The following is a 10,361-nucleotide window of genomic DNA, read 5'->3' on the forward strand; positions in this document are numbered from 1 at the left end:
GCTTGGCAATTTCCCCGTAGCCCTTTCCAGCCTTGTGGAGGTGTACAATTTTGTCTCTAGTGTCTTTGGACAGCTCTTTGGTCTTGGCCATGTTAGTAGTTGGATTCTTACTGATTGTATGGGGTGGACAGGTGTCTTTATGCAGCTAACGACCTCAAACAGGTGCATCTAATTTAGGATAATAAATGGAGTGGAGGTGGACATTTTAAAGGCAGACTAACAGGTCTTTGAGGGTCAGAATTCTAGCTGATAGACAGGTGTTCAAATACTTATTTGCAGCTGTATCATACAAATAAATAGTTAAAAAATCATATATTGTGATTTCTGGATTTTTTTTTTAGATTATGTCTCTCACAGTGGACATGCACCTACGATGACAATTTCAGACCCCTCCATGATTTCGAAGTGGGAGAACTTGCAAAATAGCAGGGTGTTCAAATACTTATTTTCCTCACTGTATATAATATAGTCATGTATATTGTATTTAATTTATTAGAGTAAGGGTATAAAATTAATTTTGTTTAAACTATTGAAGTTTCTTTGAGTGTTGTTATAGTGGTTACCAACTTAGTCAGACGCACTGTCAGAATATGTTAGTTTAACCCAATAAAGCATAGATGAAATGAAATGTGAGTGAAATGGTTAAACACGTCCATCTAGCGCAAGTTTACATAGAAAAACAATGGGAAAGTAGCGCAGTGAATATAAAAAAAATATGTGTTTCTTTGTGAATGGGCCCTTAGTGTGATTAACTTTTTAATAATCTCAAGAACCTTTTTCAACTATGAAGACTATTTCTTTTGTGCAATGGAAAGGTTCCATGGATATTTTAAGGTTCTTCGTGGAACCATAAATGCCAATAAAGAACCTTTTTATTTTATGTATTATTTATTAGTATATACTATTATATACTATTTATTAGTATATAGCAACAAAACTAAGCCTCACCTCTCTTTCTCTCTCACTTCTGCAGACAGGCTCTGGGAGAAGTGACCACTGCTCTGAGAGAAAAGCTCCATCGGTGGCAGCAAATTGAGATTCTGACCGGCTATAATATTGTCAATAACCCTGGCATGTCGTCTCTGGCCTCTGCCCTCAACCTGGACCCTGCTTTCCTGGGCATCCGCTCTGCTACACCCCAACACCTACTGCTATCCGATGACCTAGACGACATGGACGAGGACATACTTTCCCCAGGAACCCTGCAATGTGAGTTCATCAAGCACACAAGTGTGGTACAATGAGTCAAATCCGACCATATTCATCTGTGTCCAAATTTAAAGCTTCTCAGTCGCCTATAACCTTTTTAAAATGAGTTTTCTAACCCTAATACTTGGCAATTAAGCTTTCCGTTGAGCTCTGCCTTTTGTGGTGTGATATCATTGGCTAATGTCCGCAGATGCCGCCTGGCAGATGGATCGGCGAGTGAGCGACCTTTGGCCCATGGCCGTCGAGAGCCAATCGCCGTGGAAACAATCTGGTTGGCAGCATCCCCTTTATTCTCTCAGCCAATGCTGACACAAAGCAAACACTTCTATTTCCCTTCCACTGGCCAATTAAACTTAAACTTTTAGATGGAATTTGTATTTACAGCTCTCAAAAAAACCTTAATTCTTTATTAAACTTTTGAAATGCAGATGTGGAATCAGTGCTGCTGTTAATATTCCTTTTAAATGTGGATAAACTCCAGAGTATGGAGTTTCTAATTCATAATAGACCTAGCCTGGACCAAGATGGTCCAGGCTTGGTCTATTATGAATTAGAAGCCACTGATTCCATGTTTGCACTGATTTAACAGTTTTAAGGTGGGGTCACATTTACTGTTGTTCGGCGAAATCCTTTCATTACAATTGGAATCCACGCAATCAGAAATTGTGTTTGCGAAAGATTTCCCAGCACAGATTTCCCAACGGGTTCAGGTTGTTCACGGGAATTCTCCGTGTTGACCACCAGAAAGTTGCTTATTTTGAAAGTGGCTTCTGTGTGAGCTGTGCTTCATGCATCGCTACACTGTTGACAATAGATCTTTTATTCCCGCGAAATTATGCCAAAATGTGACCACACTTTTTATATTGAAAATGATCCCACAAAGCAATGCTCTATAGGTAGCGCACAAGCTAGCTAACTCAAAGCTTTCTTTTTTATTATATATATGGGCTTTTCACACTGAAATTGTTAACCTTGGGTTATTTCTAACATTTGTTCTATGATGCTGGGTTTCTAGGTTAGTAATTCACAATATGTCTTTAACGCAGCAGCTTAATGTTAGCATTGCAAAAGCTAACTTGGGGTTAAAAACACATTGCTTACCCCCTTTTTACAACCCCACCTTTTTGTTAAACTAAAGTTAAAAGTGGCCTTAATCTAGGGTTAAAAGAAAGATGGTAACCCAGTGTTAAACGCAGAGTGCAAAGCCTATATTTAAACTTATTAGACGGCTCTTTGGAATATTCTGATTGGACGATTGCAATATTCTGCACATAAACATTTTGTAAATTGTCTGTTAAACTGTATTGGCTGTTGTCGCAAGCAGACAATGGGTCTCATTCACTAACCTAGTATGCATGCAAATTTGTGCATGAAATCTGCAGATGAACATTTTCATGGATAAATCATGATTGATCAAAATCTTTTATACTAAAATTTATTTTACATTTATAGAAAAAAGTAGGAACAACTGAAACCACATGTACGCAACAGATCTTGGTGGGCTTATAAATGTGTTAAGATGAAATAGAAATGATTTGTGCATGTTTTATGCAAATTACTAACTTCAGGTATGCAGTCGTTTATTAGAATACTCAAAATTTATTAACATTACAACGAGGTTAAGAACAAATTCATGCTCGTACGTACTTGTTGTGGATTAGACATATTTTTTGTAAAAAAATTCTGTGTATAAATACAAATAATCCACTCGTTATTGGTGAATGAGACCCAGCATCATACTTGCTGTGTTAATGTCTTTCAAATCACTCCATGGTCTTCTGACAAAACAATTAGACCAAACAATATTTCATATCCATTTATTCGCCAAGTAGCCGTGTAATAAGCTGGATAATGTACAGTCAGACGGTCATTATCCATCTTAAACGTTTCCATGATTCATACAACTAACAAAGAGCTGCATCTCTGCAGTATTTTGGTGTAGGCTGGAAACCGTGTATTCGTCATCGTACATTTTTTGTGGACACTGATCTTCTTTGCACTGCAGCCTTGCAATGCTTTCACACTTTTATATGTTCACTTCCTGTGCCACGTTATCAGCTCTGTTTCCTCCCCAGCTCTGTTTTCCTTCATTAACCACAGTTAATGTGGTCAATCATCATCACGCATGCTCCTTCCAGCTGGAACTTTCAAAATGTGTTTCAGTCATGTGTTTGTAGTGTGGTCAATCTTTTGCATCAAAGACTGGTGTGATGGTACCTACATGTATGTTCTCAAGTTCTCCTTCATCAACATCATAGCACAGTATCTCATATTATACCAGATATCATTTAGCACTATAGCTTAGTGTTCCACATGTAATCCTCTAGTTGTCATGATGTATTGAATACTGTTTCCAGGTCCAAGCCTCCATTCCATTTCAAGTGAGAATACTATCTCAACAGCTGTTTTTGAGCACTAGAGCACGTAACTATAACACATAGATTATAGCACACCTTTAAAGGGTTAGTTCACCCAAAAATGACAATTCTGTCATCAATTACTCACCCTCATCATTCCAAACCCATAAGACTTTCGTTCATCTTCGTACAAATCTTTTTGATAAAATCTGAGAGCTTTCTGTCCCTCCATTGACAGTCTACGCAACTACCACTTTGACACTTTAAAAAGTTCATAAAGAGATCATAAAACTAATCCATATGAATTGAGTCCAATTTTTTGGCGATTTTTTCCCCCAATTTTTTTTATATGACGAACAGATTGAATTTAGGCTTTTATTCACATATAAACTTTCATCAAATCACACAGCAGTTGAGGTTAACGAAAACTTAAGCACGTTTTTTTTGATGTGCGAGAACCATTGAGGTTCATTCTCGTGTTACGCAGCACGTTTGAGCTTCCGCAAGGACCATTGAGGTTCATTCTCGTGTTACGCAGCACGTTTGAGCTTCCGCAAGGACCAATGAGGTTCATTCTCGTGTTACGCACCGCGGTTGAGCTTCTGCAAGAACCAATGAGGTTCATTCTCGTGTTACGCAGCGCGGTTGAGCTTCTGCAAGAACCAATGAGGTTCATTCTCGTGTTACGCAGCACGTTTGAGCTTCAGCAAGAACCAATGAGGTTTGTTCTCATGCGTCAAGCATGTTTGTTTAAATGTGAATAAAAGACTAAATTAATATAAAGTATAAATACGATATAAATGACGATAAGCATCAAAGGGTCAGTTGTGTAGCTGTTAATGGAGGGACAGAAATCTCTTAGATTTCATTGAAAAAGATCTTCATTTGTGTTACGAAGATGAACGAAAGTCTTATGGGTTTGGATCAAAATGAGGGTGAGTAAATTATGACAGAATTTCCATTTTTGCGTGAACTGTCCCTTTAAGCTAAGCTTTTAAGAACTCAGTGTACACTACAGTACAGTCTTTGGGCTCTCAGTGTCCCAGACTCCAATATGGGTTAGTGTTAAGATTTAACGGTTTGATTATTTCTCCCATGTAGATTCAGTATCTCACAGAGACTGGGTAATTTGAATGACTAACATCTGTGTGTGTGCCTCTCCTCAGCTCCCAGCCTGGTGTCCCTGCGGCCCCGTCACGGAGACCCCACGCTGAACCTGAGCTCACAGAGGTTGGTAGAGGGCAGTGAGAGTGAATCCGGGCCCCTGTGGCCCCTCGGCCGACCTTATGTGCGTCAGACTCGCAGCCACTCCATCAGTCACACAGAGTTTCTCCCTGTGCCTTCACTCTCTTCCTCTCTGTCTCATCCCTCCGTCATCTCTTCCTCGCGTTTTGCTGCGCTTCAGTACCGTTCCTCATACTTCACGTCAATGGAGGCGGTCTCAGGTCTGCCGCCAACAGGGTTCACCGGTTCATGCAGCGATCAGGGAACTGAAAGCATCGGGTACCACAAACACAGTTTGCTGTGGACACACACGGCATGTGTGTAGGGTGTCCACAACCTCCCCTGTTATGAATTAATTAATACTTAACTAATTAAGAACTGAAATATTTCCTATTCTAAAAAACTGACTGCTAACAAAGTAATTTTTATTTTATTTTTAAGCGTATGCATTAGTTTTCACGCTAAATAGTAATTAATATCAATTCTATATCTGTTATATATATATATATATTCACTTTTCTTGAATCATAACTTTTTGATTTAGCTAATTTGTTTTAACTATTTAAATGTAAATGCAGTGAGAAACCAAATTAATCCAGCATGCATCTCTTTGTTATTTTAAGTCAACATGAAATCAAAATTCACTCCATTTACTTTATAAAACGTTCCTGGTGCTTGATTCATCAATGGACATCCTTCCAGTGGGGGAAAAATGTCTTCATATTTCTAAACTTAAATGTAAACTTGTTCTGCCTCTGAAACAATTTTTTAGGGGGTGATATGACATTACCTAGACCATACAGACAGGGATTTTTGATATATATATATATATATATATATCAGGGTTACCGTTGTCCGGTAATTGCCGGACATTGGCCGAAAAAAAAAAAGAAATGTCTGACAAAATGAAATTTCTCCGGTCAAATTGTCCGATTGAAATTGCCTAATAATCCCGCCCCCCTAACACAATCTGAATTTGAGAATAAGCCTAAAATGTATAAAGCAAAAATACACCGACCTTTGGCTATGTTATAAAGGAACAGGCTCTACCGTTTGAAAGTTATTAAACATTATTACATGGCTTGGTTGAATTCCAATGTGGAATGCGGTCTGTTATTTCTTGATATCAGACCGCTGCGAAGCACTAGCGGCGCCAGGATTTTGATAGGTGGGCCTCCAGAAAACTGGATGGGGCAGTTAAAATAAGCCAAAAAAATAATAAATAAATAAAAACAGGTTCCCCTTCATCTCCGTTTCAGCGCTTTTCTGGGCACTGAGGACAGCGACTCAGTAGCCTACCTGAATTTAATGCGTAGCCTAATAATAGCATAGGTAAAAAAAAAAAAACTTAAACAGGATTTTTTTTGTTGCTTTTTTAATACAATTACAATTTCATTTAATTTATTGTTTAATAAAATTATAGGCCTATTATTTTTAGTTTATTAACAGCAACAACAGCTGTAAAGATGAAGTTGACGATCGCCATCTCCGTAGTGCCTATAGAGAGAAATGCACATCATGGATTACATAATCAGAGTGTAGCCTATTTCTTTTCGTTTTAAATTGTTAAAAAGACATTTCAAGCTTTCTTAAGATATATTTCATGTCTGTGAGGCCTACGCTGAGTTTCGTTAAATTAGGATGAGATGCGCTCCTGTTCACGAGCAATGCAAGTGACCGCGCAGGCGCCTGCTTAGGCCTATTGTCTGTTATATTTGCTTCTTATTTATTAAATCCAGGCAATTGGTAGATAAAAAAAAAATTAAAATTAAGATACAATTTATACAAAACGAAATTCACTTCAAAAAAGTCTTTCTACAAAACAGAACTTAATTAAGTGGTCAAAATCATGTCTGACCCGCTCCATGTCTCTCGATATTGCGCATCCTTACTCGTGCGGTTCACTTTTCATAATCAACAAATTAAAAAATAACATTATAATATTTTAACAAATATTAAACTAAATGAGCTTATTTAATGGCTACAACACGTATAGTAGACCTAGACTCTCTATTTGTACAAATTGCTGCATATTCATTTTATTCTGAATTTTGCACACATAAGTTGAAAGGCATTTGTTTGTGCATGCATAGCAAAACATATCTGCAACATTTATCAAGTTCACTGATAATTATGCGCGCATTTATTAATCAACGCATTATTATCTTAATGAATAATGAAACAAAGACGAAGCATATAAACTGCGTTGTTTGTTTAGAATGGAATGGATCGCAAATAGATCCAAATGAAGAAACGAACCGTAGTAGAATTTTTTTTTTTTTCGTCTATTTGAAAGTAAGGATAATGGACATGTTGCATTCGGCCTGATTATGTCATTATTTAAGTTACATAGCCTGCCTCCAGTTTTCCTCAACTTGACTAATTAAGAGGCGATATTTGACCTGACCGGCACCATTTTTTTCTAGCGGAAACTCTGATATATATATATATATATATATATATATATATATATATATATATATAAAATTTAAATAAATTATAAAAAATTACATATTTTTGTATTAATTAAATAATTTTTACAATGTAATAATTTAATAATTAAATCATTTTAATGCTTTCATTTTTATTATACTTTAATTTATTCTTTTTTATTTTTTATTCTTTTTGTTTTAGGTTCATTTTGAAGATAATGTAGCTTTTCTAAAACCATGCCAGTTATTAATGCAGTAATTTAAAGATGATTAATGTTACTCTAATTGTTAAGAGAATAATGTTGTGAGAATATAACAAGCCATGATAGATTTGGGGGGAAAAAAGTATGTTTTCGTGGGTTGTCGTCTTCAGTCAAAAGTTCTGTAGGTGCTTGAAGCATTTCATGAGGGAAGTAGTATCTCACAATCCACTGCAAATTGAATTGAGGTTTGGCTGCATTCTGAATGGATACCCAATTAGGGATCCAATCGTTTCAAGTGTGATGGAAGTACACAATTAAATAGAAGTAAAAATGGATTGCGACTGCCTTTTCATGTTGACCAAGTTCAAAAATTGAAACTAGCAGACAGAAGTAAAGTAAATGGGTAGATTCTGAAACCCTCTTCTCTCATTGTACCATCATCTAGGGATCTGAACCGCTCTGAATCGGATTCCTCCCTCTCCATGTCTCATTGCGGAGACGCCCAGCGCTACTCCTCAACTCCCCTCTACAGTAAGCAGTCCAGATCCAATGGTGGTTCCTCCACCGACAGCCTTCTGCTGCAGAAAAAGACCTTTGGCATGGAGAAATGTGCTAGTCTCGGAGAGATCCACTCGTCTAGCCTCGCCTCAGCCAACTCCATGCGCTCTCTTAACTACACCTCCGAGCAGGACGGCCCGTCGTCATCGTCAGGGAAGGGATCCAGCCGAATCGCTCACATCACAGGCAAGAAGAACCTGTTGGACGAGGACAGTTGCTCCACCGGAGAAGACACTGAAGGTTCCAGCACGAACCGCAAGAAACACACCTTTACCAAAATCTTCAGAAGGCCAAAGAAATAACAACAGTTTTGGGAAAATGTCAAAATATAAAAAAGGACTAAAACCCACACAATGGTACTTTCTAATCTTGAAGAGTTTTAGTAAGAAGAACATGTCATTTATGTGGAGTTTTTGATTTATATCGTAATTGTTTTGACCGACGGGAACAGGAACAGTTATTTGTTGGGAACGGGTATGATATAATTTTATTTATTTACTTCAACAAATAAGGGCACTAGATGGTAATGTCCATTTTTGGTGTGAGTCTCTTCTGTTTTTAAGTGTAGTTAGCGTGAGCTTGAGCTTTCACTCTCAAAACAAATGCCAAAGCGCATGAAAAGACTTTCAGCCTCTGCCTACTCTATGCTGTTTTACATAGGATTTGCTTGGACTCCTTCCCTTTTCATGTGCAGCTCAACATAGTGTTGACAGAGGAAAAGATTTGGCCATAAATATTACCATTCACATCCCCTTACGGAAAAAAACCAGGCCATATGACACAGTAGGAGTATGTGTATTGACCGACGGATGTGAGGCTGAATATATCTTGTTACTTGCCTCAGATTTCCCCTGCTGTTACCAAAATTAGTTTTAAAATGTTCAAAACTTTGTTACGTCCTCATGGAGGAGATCAGTGCCTTTCATTTTAAGCATTGCCAAATGTCATTTCATGTGAGTCAGAGATATATACTGTAGTTCTCGTCTCTGTTTCTGATGGTCAGCGTGTGACTACATGCCTTTAACTTCATTCATGCTTTTCATTCTGGTGAAGTAATAAAACAAGATATACAAAGGGAGGTTTTGCGAATTAAAAGTTGAGTTCTAACATACACTGGGGAGTTTCTTTTCTTGACACTAGAACACAAAACTTTACATTTTAAAATACATGTGTCACTATTATTAGCTATTTCTTTTTCACTTTTGACTTATTTAATTTTGGCAGACTTTGTTAACAAAAAAAAAAAGTGAAAGCTCAAATTCACTTTTTTAAATTGACAGGGACAATGTATTAGCAAAAAAATCTAAATGAAAATCAAAAATGAAATCTGAAATTAATCCGTTTTTAATTTTTTTTCCAATTTATTATTTTACATATTGGCACATGCACTACCATTCAAAAGTTTGGTGTCAGTAAGATTTCTTTAAGAAATAATTTTATTCACTTTGTGGACTGTGTACTTTTATACACGTTAAATTGATAAAAGTGATAAAGATTTCTATTTCAAATAAATGTTTTTTTGAGCTTTATTCATCAAAGAATCCTGAATACATCACGGCTTCCACAAAAATATTAAGCAGCACAACTGTTTTCAAAATTGATAAGAAATCTTTCTTAAGCACAAAATGAGTCGTTGAAAATTCAGCGTTGCCATCACTGGAATAAATTAAATTTTGAATTTTCTATTTTTAATTGCAATAATATTTTCCTGTATTTTTTATCAATTTGGTGAGCGTGAGATTTTTTTAAATTAAAAATTGAAAATATTAGAAATCTTACTATTTTTTTAACTGTAGTGTACTTTGTGAACGCTTATAAAAAATAATGAAATAGTTATTCTTCTTAAATTAGCAGAAAATACCTTCCATAGACCACAATAATTAAAATAAAGAAAAACAATGTTTGATGGTTCTCAGAGCTGAATAGGTTTTCTAGAGTAACTTCCACAGCATTGCATTTTTTTTAAAAAACTCTTTGCGTCATGGAGCTGTTGATAGATCTGTAAACGTCTTTTTGAAACCAATCGCAGGAAGTAGCTATGCCATAATTGTTTGCAGAAAACCACTGTGAAATATACACCAACGCAGTATGCAGACCCAACACTGCACGTTCAGTGTATACATCCCCTCAAATCTTGAATTGTTCATCCAGGGTAAGGTGAACACCAGTGCACTCTGTACACATTTCTTCTGTGTATTTAATCCTGAAGGTTTGTTTGCATCTACTGTAATGGAGCAGAACATTAAATGGCAGGCATTCATGCACTCTGAGAGAAAACATCTAAATCCAGATAGCTCAATGAGTTAGTGTCCAAAACAAAGTCCCAACAAGAGCAGGTTTACCACTGTTACCATGGTGCTCTGAATAAACAAACCTGT

General features: G+C 36.7%; 1 protein-coding gene across 4 annotated transcripts in view; it reads left to right on the top strand.

Moving 5' to 3' along the window:
* Positions 1–9,094, top strand: part of stim1b (stromal interaction molecule 1b) — a 37,246-nt gene extending 28,152 nt beyond the window's left edge. For 2 of the 4 annotated variants that reach the window (XM_084136080.1, XM_084136081.1), the window contains exons 11-14: positions 974–1,209; positions 1,400–1,480; positions 4,733–4,796; positions 7,871–9,094. In XM_084136080.1, coding sequence (XP_083992206.1) covers positions 974–1,209; positions 1,400–1,480; positions 4,733–4,796; positions 7,871–8,285 — 796 coding nt within the window. In that variant the 3' untranslated portion in view covers positions 8,286–9,094. The remainder of the gene's footprint in view (positions 1–973; positions 1,210–1,399; positions 1,481–4,732; positions 4,797–7,870) is intronic. The other 2 variants (XM_084136082.1, XM_084136083.1) reach the window with 1 other exon arrangement.
* Positions 9,095–10,361: the final 1,267 nt, after the last annotated feature.

Source organism: Abramis brama (genome assembly GCF_963993115.1).
Source record: "Abramis brama genome assembly, chromosome: 15".
In the NCBI taxonomy this organism is placed as follows: Eukaryota; Metazoa; Chordata; class Actinopteri; order Cypriniformes; family Leuciscidae; genus Abramis; species Abramis brama.